This window comes from Rhinolophus hipposideros, assembly GCF_964194185.1.
Source record: "Rhinolophus hipposideros genome assembly, chromosome: 23".
NCBI lineage: Eukaryota > Metazoa > Chordata > Mammalia > Chiroptera > Rhinolophidae > Rhinolophus > Rhinolophus hipposideros.
The window spans coordinates 14,708,340-14,726,772 of record NC_138069.1 but is presented as its reverse complement, the minus strand read 5'-3'; the positions used below and the strand labels follow the sequence as shown (position 1 = coordinate 14,726,772).

General features: G+C 49.3%; 2 protein-coding genes and 1 long non-coding RNA gene across 10 annotated transcripts in view; 2 read left to right on the top strand and 1 right to left on the bottom strand.

The window, feature by feature from the left end:
* Positions 1–2,595, top strand: part of SIL1 (SIL1 nucleotide exchange factor) — a 186,527-nt gene extending 183,932 nt beyond the window's left edge. Inside the window, exon 11 of the mRNA XM_081035640.1 lies at positions 515–2,595. The gene's annotated coding sequence lies outside the window, so the exon portion shown is untranslated. The remainder of the gene's footprint in view (positions 1–514) is intronic.
* A 6,127-nt stretch (positions 2,596–8,722) lies between these two features.
* CTNNA1 (catenin alpha 1) overlaps positions 8,723–18,433 on the bottom strand; it is a 268,908-nt gene continuing 259,197 nt past the window's right edge. For all 8 annotated transcript variants that reach the window (XM_081035629.1, XM_081035631.1, XM_081035628.1 and 5 more), the window contains exons 13-18: positions 17,830–17,981; positions 15,070–15,180; positions 13,804–13,985; positions 13,607–13,712; positions 11,984–12,118; positions 8,723–11,161 (exon numbers count right to left, since the gene is read on the bottom strand). In XM_081035629.1, the coding sequence (XP_080891755.1) occupies positions 10,874–11,161; positions 11,984–12,118; positions 13,607–13,712; positions 13,804–13,985; positions 15,070–15,180; positions 17,830–17,981 (974 nt within the window). In that variant the 3' untranslated portion in view covers positions 8,723–10,873. The remainder of the gene's footprint in view (positions 11,162–11,983; positions 12,119–13,606; positions 13,713–13,803; positions 13,986–15,069; positions 15,181–17,829; positions 17,982–18,433) is intronic.
* LOC308491687 lies at positions 11,968–18,152 on the top strand. Its single transcript, XR_013992390.1, has 5 exons — positions 11,968–12,079; positions 15,012–15,321; positions 15,498–15,685; positions 16,011–16,302; positions 16,571–18,152. It is a non-coding gene; the product is annotated as an uncharacterized lncRNA (long non-coding RNA).

Sequence of the window (18,433 nt, the reverse complement as noted above, 5' to 3'; positions counted from 1 at the left end):
TGCTGTCAGCAGGCAGGGGCCCTCAGAGCCCTCAAGGCCTCTAACCACCAGGGTCTGATGTGGGAAATGGGAAGGGGTCCCCTCGGAAGGAGTTGCACTAGTAGAAGCCTAATTGACCTTTTCTACCCTCTGGGATGCTATAGAAAGGGGACTTTGGGCCATGAGCTCTTGGGGTGTCCTTGGGGCCAAGGACAGAGCATTTGGGGGCCGTGGTGAGGGAAGCCAGACCAGAGCCAGGCTGCTGAGCCCACGGGCTGGGCAGCGGGACTGCTGCTACCCTCCTCCTCACTCCACATGCTCACAGACGGGGGGGCATCAGGGACAGAGAAGTTTGGTCTGCAGTCTATTATCATTGGCCTCATCGGGTTCATCCTGGGCCTGACTCCCTGGTCTTGGGCCCTGTCGCAGACTCTCCGAGGAGACACGCAGCAGTGTGACCCAGGGCTCGGGCTCAGGCTGCTTGAGTGAGGGTTCAGGTTCCACCACTCAGTTCATCATTGATTGTTGTCTGCAGGTCCAGAAGGAGCCCTTTCTCTGCCTCTCCTTGGGTGCTGTCCTGGAAACTGTGGCCAAGGAGTGTGACCTGGGCTCGAAGTTAGGCAGGAAATGGTAATGGGGGGTCATAGCCACTGGAACTTGGGGGTGATGTGACTTCTTCCTGCCAGGACCTGCAGGCTGCTTCCTCTTCTCCCACACCCGTCACATTGGTGGGGCCACAGGGCTCTTGGCCTATGGCAGGGACGGGCTGAGCGCTGTTACCGGCCGACTCCTCGTAGGTCCTGGCTGGTTGGTGGTTCTCTGATCCTCAGCTGGACTGATCCAGGCCTTCCACGTGGGAGGGTGATAGGGAAGGGAAGTGGCCTGGTGGCCAGCGCTCCCCACCCCATCCCTCAGCAGGCTTGGTTTTTATTAATTCACTTGTTTATTCATTCTTTGATTCAAATGATATTTATTGAGCACTTAGTTTTAGACTTCAGGATTCTGATATTAGTAAATCACAGGACCCGGGGGCACACAGTCTGCTGGGGGAGGCAGTTGCAACGTGACATGTACTGTGATGGAGGAGACCTTGGTCAGTTGGAGCCGAGAAGACCCCTGACCTAGAGGGAGGGCAGAGAAGGCCTCCCAGAGCTGGTGGTAGCCAAGCTGAAACCTGAAGGATGCTGGAAAAGCATGCCAGGTGAAATGGGGAAAGGGTTTCAGCCCTAGGAAGATACAAGAAGGCCTGAGGTGAGACAGAGTGGTCCATTTGAGGAACCCACAAGTTCACTGTAGCTGGAAGAAGTGATGGGGGTAAGGGGCCAAGTGGCCCAAGGTAGAGCTACAGGGTCAAGGGAAGCACGTTCTCCAACGCCTTGTCAGCCTTGCCAAGGAGCATGCCTTGGCCCTGGTGGAGTGCCGAGCCAAGGGAAGAGTTTTGGTCATTCTTCTGATTGCTGTTCATTCATTCATTCATTCATTCACTCATAAAAGAAGTCTGATTAAGGACTAACTAGGAGCCAGGCACTGTTCTAGGGCATGGAGTGATAAGTACTGAGGAGGGGCAGACCATGAGAAATAAGTATATACTCTGATGCCAAGCAGTGAGTGCTAAGAGCTGTGAGGAAACATAAAGCATGAGAAGGGGTAAAGGGTGTTAGAGAAGGCTGCCCTGATGAGGTATATATAGCGTGAACAGAAGGAAAGTAAGGCTGTGAGCCATGTGGGCATCTGTGGAAGTGCTTTGTGGACCAAGGGAATAGCAGAGGCAAAAGCCCTCAGGCAGGAACACGGTGGGGGTGTTGGAAGAAAAGTAAGAGTCAGTAGAAGGGAGAAGAGAAAGCCGCAAGGGGAGGGCAGGTCTTAGCAGCTATTGTAAGGATGGGAGCTTTTTCTTTGTGATGGGAGCCATTGGAGAATTGCGAAGGCAGGAGAGACTCGATGTCACTGACATTTTAACAGAATCTCTTCTGTTGCTGTGGTGAGAAGAGACGATGCGGGGCAAGGACGGAAGCAGGAGCCCAGTGCAGGGCCTACGGCCCATGAGGTTTGAACCAGGGGATGGGGATAGAGAACGTGGTGAGAAGTGCTCCGACTCCAGATATGCTGTGAAGATGGAGCTGCGAGGACGTGCTGCTCGCTGCACGTGGCATGTGAGGAGAGTCAAGGATGAAGCCTCACTTGGGGGCGTGAGTGTTTGGAGGGGCTGTTGGCAGAAGTGGGCGGGGAGAGAGTAGGGGGAAAGATTGAGACTTTATAGTGGACATTGTTTTGGACGTGTTTTGTTGAAACATCAGTTGGATATTCAAGCGGGGGTATTGACTACAGCTGGAGAAAGAGGAGCCCAGGGAAGAGGTCACATGTGAAGGAACTGTGGAAGCACCGTGTGCTGGACCCAGCTCCTAGCGGCCTGCCAGCCATGTGGCTCTCAGACCATTGCGAGCTTGTTGGTAACCACAGCCATTATTAAACATCAAATTATATAAATTTACGATTAATATATTTAAAAATCAGAGGTAATTTTTTTTAAAAACTAGTAAAAGAAGAGCAAATTAAACCCCCAAAAAAGCAGAAAAGGAAAGAATAAAGAGGAGAAACCAATAAAATTGAAGACAGGAAAACTAGAGAAAATCAATGAAATGAAAAGATGGTTCTTTGAAAAGAGAAGAAACAAATTACCAACATTAGGAATTAAAGAGGGGATATTACTATAGTCTTTACAAGCATTGAAAGGATAATAAGGTAATACTATGAACAAACAACTCTAAGTCCATAAATTTGACAACTTAGAAGAAATAATGGTCCAACTCCTTGCAAACAGTCTTTCACTGCATTAGTTTTCTATTGCTGCTGTAACAGATTAGTATGAGCTTAGTGCCTGAAAACCGAAATTTATAGGTCAGGAATCTGACAGTTTTCACAGCCCGAAAAGCCATCTAACAGGCTGACATTTCTTCCTGTCCACTCGGAGGGTGCACTTGCTTGCCTTTTCCAGCCTTTAGAGGTTTCTCATGTTCCTGGGCTTAGTGGCCCTTCCTCCATTTTCAGTGGCCACAAAAGCAAGTCAAGTTCTCATATGACATCACTCTGACGTACTCTTCTGCCTACTTTTCCACTTTAAGGCCTGTTGTGATAACACTGGGCCCACCTGGATAATCCAGCATAATCTCCCTATTTTAAAATCAGCTGATGAGCAACCTCAATCTCATCTTCAACTTTAATTCCCTTTGCCACGTAGCATAACATACTCACAGGTTCCAGGGGATAGAATGTGGACGTCTTTGGGGAGCCATTATTCTGCCTCCCACAAATACAAGCTACCAAAATTCAAGAATGACAGATAACTTGTATAGTCTTATATCTATTAAAGACATTTAATTCATAGTTTTAAACCTTCCCACAAAGAAAACTGCAAACCCAGATGATTTCACTGGCAAATTCTACCAAATAATACCAATTCTACACAATTGCTTCCTGAAAATAGAAGAAAATACTCTCAAATTCATTTTAAGAGGCCAGTATTACTCTGATGCCAATACCAGGCAAAGATAGTAAGAGAAACAACTCTACAGACCAACACCCCTCATAAGCATTGAGGACGGGAGGTATTGGGGAGGGAGATCCTGGAGGCTGTCGTAAAGACTTTTAGATTTTTCTCAGGTCCCTACCAAAATCCTCAATGCAGAACTCAACAAAATACTAGCAAATCAAACGTAGCAATGTATACAAGGGTGCTACATCATCACCAAGTGGGGTGTATCCTGGGAATGCAAGGCTAGTTCAACTCATTCCATGTTAACAGACTGAAGAAGACAAAGTCTCCTGGTTATTTCCATAGATACAGAAAAAGCATCTGACAAAATTCAGTATTCATTCATAATAAACACTCAGCAAATTAGGAATAGAAGGGAACTTCCTTAACCTGACGAAGGGAAACCACATAAAAGTCTACAACAAACATCAAACTTCATGGTCAAAGACTGACTTCTTTTTACCTAAGATTGGGAACAAGGCAAGAACACCCACTCTTACCTCTCCTTTTCAGTATTGTACTGGAAGTCGTGGGCTTTCTTGCAATAAGGCAAGAAAGTGAAATAAAAGGCATACAGATTGAAAAGAAGAAATAAAACTGTCTCTGTTCATAAATGACACAGTTGTCAATGTAGACAATCCCATGAAATATACAAAAAATCTACTAACAATGAGTTTATCAAAGTCACGAGATATAAGGTCAGTGTACAAAAATCAGTTGTATTTCTTTATACTAGCAATGAACAATTGGAAATGAAATTTAAATGAAAGAAATAGATCTAGAGACATGCACGAGTTCTTGGGTTGGAAGACTCAATATTGTTAAGATGTCAGCCCCCCCAAATTGACCTGTAGATTCAGTGCAATCGCAGCAGGAATTTTTTAGATATCAGGAGTCTGATTTGAAAGTTTATATGGAAATGCAAAGGAATTAGAATAACTAAAACAATCTGGAAAAAGACCAGAGTTGGAGAACCCATGCTCTCTGATTTTCAGACTTACTACAAAGACTGTTGTCATCAGAACGTTGTGGCATTGGTCAGAGTAGACACACAGATGAATGAATCGCAATAGAGTTCAGAAATAAACCCATGCAAATATAATTGATTTTTGACAAAAGTTCAAAGACACTTCAGTGGAGAAATGATCATCTTTTCATTAAGTGGTGGTACAACTGGACAGCCATATTTTTAAAAAATGAACTTTGACCTATATCTGTCATCTTATACAAAGTTTAACTCAAAATCAATCATAGGCCTAAATGAAAAATTTTTAAACTTTCAGAAGAAAACAGGAGAGAAATCTTTGTGACCTTGAGTTTGACAGAGTTCTTAGGTACAACAACCAAAAGCAGAATTACTAAGGTAAAAATCTGATAAATTTGACTATATCAAAATTATAAACATGTTCTGTGAAAGAAATTAAGAAAATAAAGGACAAGCCACAGAACGGGACAAAAGTATTTGCAAATCACATATGTGACAAAGGATTTGTATCCAGAATATATAAAAAATCCTCAAAACTCATTAATAAGAAAACAGTCAATTCCCCCTCAAAAAAGGCAAAAGATTTGAAGACATTTCACCAAAGAAGAAATACAGATGACAGATAAGCACATGAAAAGATGCTCAGCATCATTAGTTGTTAGGAAAATGCAAATTGAAACCATAATGAGTGGCTGGTTAGCTTAGTTGGTTCGAGCACGGTTCTAATAACACCAAGGTTGCCAGTTCGATCCCCTCATGGGCCACTTAAAAGCAAAACAACAAAAAACGAAAGAACCACAATAAGACAGTACTTCGTGGTTGAATTAAACCTACTAAGTCGTTGAATTAAATTCAAAACCTAAACAAGCAGAAAGCCTGACAACACCCAATGCAGGACCCACACCCGGCCGGTGGGAATGCAAAACGATGTGGCCACTATGGAGAATAGCTTGGTAGTTTCTTACAAAGTTCAACATAATACCATACAACCTGGCAATCCCACTCCTAGGTATTTACTTAAGAGAAATGAAAATCTATGTTCGACTGCTTATATCAACTTTATTTTGGAAAAAACCACCTAGAAACAATTCAAATGTCCGTCATCTGGGGATGTGTAGACGAACCCCGGTACCTGCGGTTGCTGCCCACAGCGCCACGTGGGCATCTCCAGGGCGTTATGCTGGTGGGACGAAGCCAGACGCAAAGGCTGCACTGGGATTCCATTTCTGGGCCATTCTGGAAAAGGCAAAGCTACAGGGGAAGGGTTTTGCCAGGACTCAGGGTAGGGGGGCGTTTCCCGTATGTTGGGGTAGCACAAGGCACACTTTGGGGGTTGCTGATGGAACGGTTCTGTGTCTTGATTGTGGTGGTGGTTACACAACTCCATGAATTTGTCAAAACTCACAGAATTGTACACCAAAAAGTGAATTTTACTGTATATAAATTTAAAATGAAAAAATTTAAAGGTAATAAATACTCAGAACTCATCCTTTCCTAATTACTTTTCAGTCGACCATTACCTGTGCTCTTGTGATTACTCATGTCTGTTGTATCTGGGTAGTGGAAACACTACCTGACGGCGCCCCTGTGCTTCTCTTCCCACTGGCACCTTCCAGCCACGGTGGTGGCTGGATTTCTGCTATCTAATGTAGTGGGAGTGTTTACACCATGGGAACTGGGAAATGCTACAGATCCAGGCTTAATGTATTGTGTTGTTGATTGTCTAGACTTAAAGTGATGAACAAATGTAGTAATGCCAATTAAACTTAGAAGTGTGTCATCCATTGATAGCACAAAAACTTGAGGGAATTTTCTTACAATATTTGACAACTATCATCTGGTTTAGCAAAAAAGTCACTCACTGAGGAACAAGGAAATTCCAGCAGACGTTTTTGTTTCGTCTTCTTAAGCTAAGCAAAGTATCAACCAGCATTCATGTCAGAACCAGACTCGTTTGTTGGTTGCAACCATAGGTTGGCTATGGATGAAGAGTTCAGCAAAAATCAGTGAAAGCCTGTGACAATCAGTTGGCTATGTGGGATTTACAGTAAAGAGTATTGTGTATTTTGTTATTTTTGAATTGCATACAATTCCTTTATAGAAACGCATGTATGTATATGTATGTCCGCCCCTCCCAACCCTGCCCTGCAAAGCTGATTATTACCAGTTGCATTGACCAGCGTCACCGCGGCGTGGGAGTCATTGCAGACAGACGACCAAGGTCTGCTGCCTGGGAGCCACCTCAGTATTAGAGGTCAGAGCCTGAGCTGGTCAGGAGATGGGCAGGGACCAGGGAAGGGCGTGACGCGGACGGATGGAGCGGCCACCTACGTCACATGCTACTTCAGGAGGACTGGACAGGTGAGCTGGGGACAGCAGGAGGGCAGTGGGGTCTGAACACTCATCTGAGGGAGACATGGACTCGAGAAGCTTCTTGTATTGTCTCCTTTTTAACTATGGGATCTATCAGCACATGTCTTCTATGCTGATGAGAAAGATCCAGAGGGAAAGAAAACTTGGCAAGGCAGGAAATAAGAGTGGAGGATTGTGGGGCAGAATCCTTGTGTAATAGGCCAGGGTCCAGTGACAAGCAGGGGGCGGCCTTAGCCAGGGAGCTGGACGGTTCCTGCATCCTAACAGGCAGAGTCCTGAGGAGCTGGTGCAGGGGTGGGAGCATGAGGGAGCTCCCAGTTTGGCAAAGGCTGAGGGGCCGGGGGTGGGGGGTGAGGGCACAGGCCCCTGCAGAAAGGATGGGGAGAACCTGGGGCCTTTAGAGGGACTGGATCTGGAAGCTGGGAGGGTGTGTTGGGCTGCTTGACTGGGAGCTGTGTGACCTGGGTGAGGCTTCACCTTTCTGAGTCAATTCCCTCAGCTGTACAGTTTGAGGGGCAGTAATAGTGCAGACACCTCGGGGGGTTGTGGGTAAAGGCCTGACGTGAGCTCTGCGCCCAGTACATGGCAACTCCTCCTGTCCTACTTCAGTGGAGAGGGACTGGCCTGGGTGGAGAAGCCGTGAGGATTATGGTGGCAGAGGTGAGGTGGGGCCTCTGAAGTGTGCCCAGGGGCCCTGGGAGGCGCTGCAGGGTGGTTAGCAGGGCAGGGAGGAGGGCAGCTGCTGCCAGTGTGGAGAGGAGAGCTGGGCTCTGCCGTCCTGTGTGCACGTAGTGGCCATAGGTGTGAAGAATGGCCAAGCCCAGAGTGCCAGGCTGGTGAGGTGCCATCCGTGAGGGAGCTGGCCCGGCCTCACCCAAGGGAGGTGTCCCCAAGGGTCGTGTCTGCCCTGACTGGGTAGCCCAGGGAGCCCGTTCCTAAGTAGGTGGCGAAGGGGCAGGATTGAAGACCCCAGGGCAGTGTGAGTGCAGAGGTCAGGGTCACAGTGCAAGACACACAGCAGACTCACGGCTGCCACCTTCTCAAGTGGGCGGTGGGCAGCTCCAGAAAGGCTTTATGCAGAGGCTTGACTCTTTAGAAAATGTTTCTGGAAGATTCCTTTGCTACTATGTAGAGAATGGAGAATGGATGCTGCAGGCTGATGTAGGTGGTTTAGGACCTTTGCAGCAACCCAGCTGAGGGGTTGCCATGGGCCTTGGCCTCTGCTGGAGGGAAGTGGATGGGTGGAGGAGGTGGCCTGGGTGGGAGCTGGGCACTGCTGGGTGCTGGGCTGGGAGCAGCACCTGGGGACAGATGTGGATTTGGAGTGGAACTCAGGCCTGGGAGACAATTTTGGAACGTGAGAGAGGGCAGCAAAAGCCATGAGAATGTCCCAGACTCAGCATGGATCCTGAGTTGGGTTGGGCGTGTAGAGGGAGGCCGGTCCCACTGGAGACCCCTGGGGTAGCTGTTCATTCAGTAGCCTGGGCCTTGAAGAGTCACTGAGGAACAAAATAAAGTTCCCTGCCCGTGAAGCTTACGGGAGACACACAGGGACCTGTAAAGCATTTCCATGCTCCGATGACAGGGCAGGGTGAGGATTTATCAAAGGTCTTTCTGATAGGGGGCCTTCTGACAAGATGCCTGAAGTCCGTCCTAAGAAAGCACAGGGTTATTATTGGGGACAGTGTGTTCCAGGCAGTGGAAGCACAAGTGCAAAGGGCGAATGACAAAGAATGGTGAGGGTAAGACCAGAGAAAGCTGGGAGACCATACCATCACTTAGGACTGGCTTTTACTGGGAGATGGAAGCCACTGGGTTTGAGCGAAGGAAAATGACACGATCAGACTTGTTTTATAGGAATTTCTTGTGACAGTCATGGGAGTAGGGCGTGGGGAGCAGGGTGACCAGGGAAGCCTGCTGGGAGGTTACTGTAGTCCAGCCGAAGTGATGGTATATCACTGTTGAGATCAGGTTTTAAAAAAGCCACTGTGGCTTCCCTCTGCTTGCTGTTCTCTTAGATCATTCACTACCACGTGCGAGCTGCTGTATGGGGCGGCCCGCGTGGCACGGAACCGAGGCCTTCTGCCAACAGCGTGAGGGAGCCTGGAAGCAGGTCCTCCACCCCAGCTGCCTCACGGGAGACCTCATGGGAGAATGTCCCACCAAGCGGCCCCTGGGCTCCAGACCTTCAGAAACTGAGGTAATACATGTTCTTTTTGGGGCGATTCGTAACAATATGATGACCAGGTGATAGATAATAAACAGAAGTGGTGAGACGTAGTTGGACCTGGCACATAGTTTCAAGGTAAGAATTCGGACAGGTCAAGTTTGCGATATTTATGAAGACATCCATGTGGAGAGTTTAGGAGGCAGGCAGCTATAAAAGTCGAGTTCCAGGAGAAGTCAGCATTTGGACAGAATTTAAAGCTGGCAGTCTGGTTAAGCTCAGGAGAGTGAGCAGATCAGAGAAGAGCCCAGTACTGAGCCCCGGGGCGGCACAACTTCTAGCTCCTCAGCAGAGGAGCTCGCAGTAAGGCAGACAGAACCCGAATGGGGTGTTCTGAAGTGGGGAGCTTCCAGGGAAGGAGTGTTCACCGGGCACTTGTCGGGCGAGGCAGGTAAGATGGAGACGGAGAGCCACTCCACCCAGCTGTGGAGGGCGGCCTCGAACAGCGTGGACGGACGAGAGCTGACTGGAATGGCAGAATGGAAGGAAGTCAGAAGGCACAACTACACACATTTCGTGAGGGTGTTTTGTGTAAGGTGGGGATGTTTACAGGGAAGGAACATGGGGTTAGGAGGGTTTCTGTTTTGGAGGCAGCCATTGTCATGACCTGGTTGTAAGCTGATGGGAGCATCCATGGAGACGGCAAGGACGCCTCCAAGGTTTTGACCTTTCCTTTGAAGTGTGGACATGTTGACTCCCTGCTGGGCTGGCCCAGAAGCTCCAAGGCCAGGCAACACTGTGCCGGGGGCAGAGGGACACTGGGAGCGCCCGGAGCATGGCGGGTGCCGATGTTTCATGTAGATCTGGACTCTACTGGAAGGCAAAGAAACATGACGTTTGGCTTCCTAGACTTGGTTTCATCGTGGACTTTATTGGGAAAAGTTAGTGTAAAAAACATTCAAATTCATAAAATTTAAATAAGACAGTAAAATTATACCTTGTAGCTATAGTAATCGGTGTAGTAATCACAAATAAGGTAAAGACTAAATTATTGCCTAAGCAAACACTATTTTGTCAGGCTTCTGTTGCAAGCCCAAGGCAGGAAACATTGAATTATTAGAAGTGAGCCCAATGATGAATTTGAATTTGAAGCTGAAGAAAGGGAAAAACAGCACGTTCTGATTACAGCATCACAACTTTAGCCTGAAAAAAGCAACTTTATTAATATGTCCTGCAGCAGAGTAGTTAGTAATTGTAACCATGCATTAAAATTCTTAGGTCATAAAGAGAATAATCAGTTTTCTTCATGATACATTGTTTTACTGAGTTTCATGTGGTTTGTCCCTCTCAGGACCCTCTGGGAACGTTCCCTCCCTGGGGACAGCCACCTAAGACACCCAAGCTCCTTCCTCTGGGTCATGTTTGGTCATTTAACACCAGCCAACCTGCTGGGGCCCAGGGCTGAGGGAAGCCCCCTCCCCAAAGGGGGAGTCAGCTACTCTTCTCTCAGACCCTAATGCCACACCCAGAGAACGGGCATCACAACTTGGTCAAGAGTGTTATTAACAAGTTAATGTAGGATTCTCTTTGGTTATGGGATTTTTCTTTTTATTTAAGCTTATAAAAAATATAGCTAGAAATATGTTCCTGAATCCTAAAAGTATTTGTGACCGACTTAAACACAAATATGTCCTTGCAAAAAATCACCGCCTGGCCAGGTTTAAAATCTGCCTGTTTCCCTGTGGAATCTGACATCAGGGTTCTAGTTAGCAAATACAATTGAGTGGAGCACAGTGACAGCTGGGAGAGCCCGAGGGGGGCCGTGGGCGGGGCAGCCTTAGATGCTGTCCATGGCTTTGAACTCGCTGAGGGCCTGCACCGGGTTCACGTGCTTCTTCTGAGATGCCCGTTTAATCTTGGTCTGTGTCTCGTCCTGCTTCTCTCTCTTCACCAGGGGCTTTTTCTCAGGCGCCTTCATCTTCCACGACACAGCCGGGAGGTTGAGGGAAGCCATCCCCTGGGACTTCTGATATTTGGTGGAGGCTACGTAGGACGCCTTCACTGTCTGCACCACGGCGTTCATCAGGTTCTTGGCGGCCTGGATCAGGGACATGGCGCTGTCCACCTAGGAGGCACAGACATGGGCGGTGAGGAGCACAGGCCTGCCCGCCAGCCCCGGGGTGGCAGCTGGAGGCGGCCCCACTTCTTCCCCTCCAGAACCTGCGGGTGGTGACTGAGTAGCTCTCCCGGGGCTGGCTGCTCTTATACAAATCCCTTGAAAACGCCTGTGTTTCAGATCTTTTGAAGAAAAGGGAGCAGTAACAAATCATACGGCATCAGCATCTATCCTGCCCCGACCCCTCAACAAGATGGAGGAGGCGCAGCGTCTTCCTGAGCAATCACAGAGCTAATGACAAGCAGCCGCCATAGACAGAAGCCACCGCTTTCCGTCAGGCCCAGGGACACTGGAGCAGGTGAGCACATGGTATCAGTATGAACACAGTTTCTCTGAAATTCTGTGCGATTAGCAGAAGCCATGGGGAAGCAGGGGAGCTCAGCACACCCAGCAAGACCACCTCTTTGTCCTGCCCAGGTGACAAGGGGTCCAGAACTGTGACGTGGTAAAGGCATAAGGAAAGAGCTACTACGCAGGCATTGGAGGGGTGGAGGCAATTTGAGAAGCTTGCTATGTCACTGTGCAATTTTTGAATAGCCTCAATTCCTGCCTGGGGAAAGAAAAACCAGATCAAGTGCTGTTTGCCAGAGAGAGGCCAGCCTGTACTGTACCCAGCTGTCTGCCGGTCAGCACGGAGCAGCCCAGTGCGGCCCTGGGCCTCCACGGCCTGAGAAGGAACCGGAGGGTTTTCCAAGCACACGTCCCCAGTCAGGGCAGGCAGGAGCGGAGGTGGGCAAAGGCCAGCACATTCCCTTCACAGATGCAACTCACCCCGGAGACGACGAGCTCCCCGCCCAGGTTCTGGACCTCGGCCTTGACTTTGCTGCAGATGTTGAGCTGGTGGCAGTAGAGGGCGATGCGCTGCAGGTAGGCCAGCAGGTCCTGCTTGCAGGCGGAGTCCGGGCACTGCGGGGAGAGCAGGCTTAGACCCAGCCCTCCAGGGAGGGCGCAAACACACCGCCCCCAGGAGAGGTTCTCAGCCTCTCAGGGTGCCAACAGCCTCCCTCTCTTCTGGGGCCCAGGCCCCTGAAAGCGAGAAAACGCCTCAGCAAGCAAGAGCTTGCTTCTGGAGAAAAGGCAGAGTGCTGTGAGCTGGGTCCTCGCCATGCCATAGCTCTTCTGCTCAGAGGTGCTCTGCACTGCAAACACCCGATGAAAGAGTTTACTTCAGGCCCAGATAGAGGATCAGTAACTCAAAGCAAGAAAAAGAGCAGTTGAGGACAGTGAGGTTTTGACCGGTCACAGGGAAACTCGAGGGTGGCTGCTGCCCAACTGCCCAGGGCTGGGAGGCTCCTGAATGAGGGTCAGCTTAGGCTTCCCCCGGAGGAGGACACACAGAGCCCCTGCCCAGTGTGCACAGTGAGAGAGAGGGGGGGAAACCCGAGGTCTGGCGGCCGTGCTGTGCTAAGAAGCTGCAGCACAGCAGAGCAGCATCTGATTTGCGTTTTAAGATCATCATATAAGATCATGTTGGCAGCTGAGAGGACAGTGTCGTGGAGAGAGGCCATGGAGGTCTGGCCTGAGCTGGTGACAGAAGCGGGGAAAGGCCTGGATGATGTCAGGATTCGTGGCACCAGTCGAAGCTCCAGGGGCTCAGTATGGACTCCGTGAAGGGCAGTCGGGGTGAGTGCTAACTGCTGTCCCCCAGCCTGCAGCCTGGGAGGCGGACACTTGAGGGGAGGGGTCAGAACGGCAGAGAAGAACTAAACAAACACTGCACGGATTACACCCGAGGCCTCTCCTGATGCAGTTCTGTCACAACCAAAGCCCAGCGCACAGCTGAGGAGACACTTGGGAGGAACCTACAACGGTGTCTCCAAAAATGTAAGTCTCAGAGCATCGAGGAAAATGGAAACTTCCAGGAGATAGGAATCACAGGGAAGGTTTACTGAAGGCTGGGTCGTTGAGAACCTGCAGTGCTGAGACATAAACGTCTGTCCCCAACCGGTACGTTAGCCTTCCAAAGTACTAGCCAAATGCACACCTAATTCTATGAAATAAATCCACCAGAGGTGCTCATACACGCGGTGTCAGAGCTTGCAGAAGCAGTGGCTACCCAGAGCTGAAGTTCTGAAGGAAACAGAGAGCGAATAAACCAGTCAGCAGCCGAGGCTGGCTTTAGCTGTCAGTCCTGGGAAGATTTCAGCAGAGACACACCTGCTCCAGACAGGCACTCTAAGGCAAACTGGGCTTGCCTCCTAAGACTTGTCAAAGAAGAAACAGGAATTCAGAAATCCTTAAAAATCTAAGAGGAAGAAACAGGAATTCAGAAATCCTTAAAAATCTAAGAGTTAAGAACAGTTTGAGAGGTGAGTGTTGTGTCCCATGAAAAATACTCTTGTTGCTGAGACCCAGGATGAACATAGAGAGCCACACGGCAAGTGTGTCACTTACATGGTCCGCGATGGTACGGCCAAGCTTATCCATCCTGGATCCTGCCTCAGCAATTTTCTTGGCGGCACTGATGACATCTGATGTATTTTTGAGTGGTCCTTTACCTCTGAAAGGAGAACAAGGGTCACTGTAGATGGAGGGGGCGGAAGACAGAAGAGGCTACCGAGCAGCACAGGCCTGCCTGTCCGAGTGCTCACCGCGTGAAGTCGGTCATCTCCATCATGATCATGCACATCTGCTTGGCCAGCACGATGATGTCGTTACCACTGTCGTCCCATTTGGACACTTCGGCATCCAGCTTGCTCTTTTCTTCCTGGAAGCTGGCCACCTGTTCCGCAATCTTTGCTTTCTGCTCTTGAGGGAGCTGAGCCATGATTGCCTGAGAGCAGAAGCACAGAGAGCTCGTCCATGTCAGGGAGCATGAGATTCTCACAGTGTGTTAGCCGAGAACATGTCCACTGAGCAACCCACAGCAGAGGCAGGATAATGCTTTAAAAGGTTTCATTTTGCCTGAAGGGCCATTTTTGCTCATTTTGCATAGAAGCTTATGGCAGCCTGAATGTTCAACCCACTTTCAAGAACACGTTTTAATGTGGAGGGAAAAACAGTGTGAGGGGTAGAAGACGAATGTGGAAGCTCCGTGATCACACTTGTGCAGGGACAGAATCTGCTTAATTGGATTCTTTAAAAGTTTCATCCTGTCTCCTGCCCTGGGGAGCGGGGATGAAGGAAGGGTTAATGCACGGAGCCCTTTGCACGACCATCTCCTACGGCCGCATTGCACCGCCAGCCTTTCAAGGTGAACTAGAAGTGGTTTTAGAACGTACATTTTAAGGAAGGCAGAGAACCTGCTGAGGAACATACATTTTGTATTTCAGTGGCATTTAAACTTGATCAAAGCAGCACCTGGAGGCCTGCTGCCCCTCCGCTCCTCCCAACAAAGTGCTCACGGCCGAGTGTGGCCGAGAGCAGGGATGCACTCACTGTTCAGAATGATTTCTGAGAAGTGAAAAAAGAGCCCTTAGAAATATTTCTTGGTGTCCTTCCAAAACCAAATGCCACTGATTGAAGATTTAATGACTCAAATTAAGGGCTCTGACGGATTTTCTTCAATGTACCACTGTTGTTTCCTTAAGCCATGAATAATGAAATAGTTCATACCCTGGTATCACTGAGATGGGCAAAAACAGCAACCTTTTCCGATTTCACTCTCCTTTTAACAAACATTGCATTGATTACACCCTAGCAGTTCCGCACAGACCCAAGCCCAGCGCACAGCTGAGGAGACGCCTGTGAGGGTCCTACAGCTCGGACTAGCAGGTGTCCAACTTAGGTTCCCTTGCGTCCTACCGCCCGAGAAGAGGGAAGACGGGGTTCTTAATACTAAGAGCTTTTTCTTTTCTAGGAAACAAGCCCTGAGAAGGACAGGGAAGGTCCACAGACGCAATGAGCTGACTCCTTACCCGTGCGCTCTGGCCTGCTATCAGCTGGTCGTCCTCTGTCTGGACACTCGTCCTGCTTCTGACATCGAAGTCTTCCGTCTCGAAGTCGGAGTCATCCAACTCCTCGGGGGTCTGCCACCGAGAGAGAGAGACCAGGAGTCACACTTGGGCCTGCTGTGTAGACGCCCAGAAGCCTAGTTTCACGTGCAGTGTTCCTACAGGTGTGGAGGCTCCAACCGCTCACTGTCTGAGACCTGCGTCACCGAAGCACAGGTGGGGTGCTCGTCCAGCAAACGGCAGGGGAGGGCACCACACCAGCATGTCCTCAGGGGCCTGGCTTCCTTTCTGGGGGCGGGGCGGAAACTTCTACCACTGAGCCAGGACTCTGACATAAATCTTTTCCCCTTTTTTTAATAAACATTTTATTTATTTTAAGTGTGTTTTTCTAGGACCCATCAGCTCCAAGTCAAGTAGTTGTTTCAATCTAGTTGTGGAGGGCGCAGCTCACAGTGGCCCATGTGGGGATCAAACCGGCAACCTTGTTATTCAGAGCTCGTGCTCTAACCAACTGAGCTAACTGGCCACCCAGTTTGTACTTCTTAATGTACTTCTCCACCAGCTACATCTTAAGACAAAGGTGAGCACTGTCCCGGGTATAAAAGGTACTATATTAAAAAACAGCGGTGTTTTATACAACAGTAAGCAGACCCTTAACAACAGTCTGCCTTTATGACCAGAAGAAAATTAAGTGGGTTAAACAATACTGGGCCTTCCCTTAGGGCACCAAAGGCTGCTTGGAGGAAAAAAAACAGGCAACCTATTTTTATGTTATTCTTTTTACTTTGATAAAAGGAAGCAAGAATGTGGCCGGTAGGGTCTGAGTAAATACCAAAGGGATTGACAGTAGCCCTAGCTCTTTACTTTAATTATGAAATAAAATTCTTATTTTGCACAACCTCCAGCCTCTCGTGACTAGCTGCTGACTTGAAACGAATGCAAGTTCTCGGGCCCGGGGCAGCAGGCAGAACAGTTGGAGCTGGCTCTTGGCCAGCCTGCCGGTGACAGGGGGGCAGTGAGGCACAGCCGTCACCTGCACCAGGACCAAATCCAGCCCAGCCCGTGCTGTGAGGCTCCAATGAGAGGACATGTGAGAAGGCACCTGAAACCACCCAGAGTATCTTGGGTTTGTACACGTGCAAAGGCCAGGCCTGGCCCTCAGTGAGACAAGGACAGTGGAAGTAGCACGAGATACCAGTGAGCACATCCATGGAGACCCTGGCAAAACCCTATGCTACCATTGCCCACTGTAATCCTTCGCCACCTGGAAGAGCCACCTGCCTGCTTCCAGGATGTGGTTTCCCACAACCCTACCTGCCTCCCCAAAATGGGAGGCTGGAATTTGCAAGCATCTCCTGCAGCCCACTTAAATCCCCAAAGGCCTGCAAGCATCTCCTGCAGCCCACTTAAATCCCCAAAGGCCTTAACTCCTCTTTATCATTGATACATTTTATTCTATTTCTAGGTGTCTGTCAGCATGGAAAGAACTCCGGAGAGAAAGAGCTGCACTCATCACCACTGGTATCTGACCCGGAGACCTCTTCACACCACGGAGATAATGGCCCCTGGGTTTAACCCTGTGTTCCACCAGGCCAGGCCTCTGTTGAACATGGGCTCTTCTTCAGCACAGCAGCAGGGATGCAGTAAGCAAAAGGCTCCACCTGCTCCCCGTACCCCCAACATGACCAGGTTATCCAGGGCCTGTAGGAATAGCCAGCAGCCAATCCTTGAACAGTTTCTTTCCTCCTCACCCCAGAGAGAGTGCAGTTTTGCCCAAGAGTTTCGACACTGCATACATGAGTCTAGGCTGATGCGAGTGCCTTAGAAGTGGCCTCTGTTTCCAGGTGACAATCTGGCTAGGTTCTGCAGGCTGTCAGGCTGAGGGGATATAGTGGGTCAGCATCGTTGCCAACCTTGGGAGGTCTGACTAGCAGACCATGAAGGTGTAAATGAAACTCCCTTGACCCGATCAGACTGACAGCATGGCGGAGTAGCCACGTATGCAGCGGGCCCGCAGGCGTCCCACTCCGACTGCCTGCTCTGCAGCAAGGGCAGGGCCTGGCCCTGGGGAGTGTTAGGCGCAGGGCAGCATGAGAGGGGTCACTGCTACGGGAAGGGCAGCTGTGAGCCAGGCCCAGCACCCTAGGGATACATCACGGAGGGGCTGTAGCGTCTCAGAGCCTGTTTCTTGACGCTAATCCAGGAGGGGCCTTGGGCTTTTTCAGAAGAGCAGGTGGCACTTCCATTCAGCTACGGTTCGAGGGCCGGGAACTCCATGGAGGGCCGTCAGTCCCTCACCCTGCACACTGGGGCTCTCCTATCCTGCCTGCCGCCTGCCCCTCTGAACAGAGGGGGGTGCTCCATGTGAAGAATAACTTCAATCTGCACTATGCCTGTCTCTGAAATTAACTAAAGAGCCTTTACTGTCTGTAGTTTTCCTCTAATTCAAACGGAAGCCTCACATATGTGGTGACTGTTTGCCCTAAATTAAATTGTCAAGGCCAGCTCACACTAGCTCCATTCTTGGCCCAAGTTTGGATTCTAACTTGCAACTAAGTCATTTTAGACAATGTAATTAAATACATCTCATTCTAACGGCTTTTAGATTCATGGTTTTAATATACTGCCAATGCAGCTGAGCTCCAGAACGATGAGCTGCTCAAGTTTAGTAAATGATAAGAAAGAGCTGTGAGCTGTTAAAACGTCTAAAATGCAGTTACTCACCCTTATCATCAACACCGCTTTCCTGATGTCCCGGATGCCATCATACACCAGGCGTGAGGCATCGATGAACTCGTTCTCATCCATGGGCTGGGCGGGATCCGAGCTGAGGGCCTCCACGGCCGCCTCCACTTGCTCGGTAAAGCGGGGCATGACTGCGGAGAAAGGGGCAAGGCCGATGCTGCTGGCCCAGTAGACCTCCTCGTTCTACCAACCCCCCCAGACCCCTCATTCAGAGACAGAGGCGACATGTGTGAAGAAGACCCTCTGCTTCTACCCCTGTGAGATGTATTTATGGCTGGAATAAATTAAAGGTTCTATTTTATAAAGACCTGAATCATCTTTGTCTGACCAGATTCTACAATACAGGATTTAGATGGTTGATAACGTGAAGTGAGATTAACTTGAGGCCTTAAGAATGGGACCCTCCTTAATTTAGCATTTATTCACCAACAGATTTTAATTCAGAGTCCATCTTAAATAGGATGTTTAGAATTATTCTAACCATTAATCCTGGGACACACATGCAGGAGGTGTGTGTGTGAGGCCTTACTCTTGCTGACCAGTGTCTCACTAGTCTGTGCACCACCCAGAACCCCTTAAGACC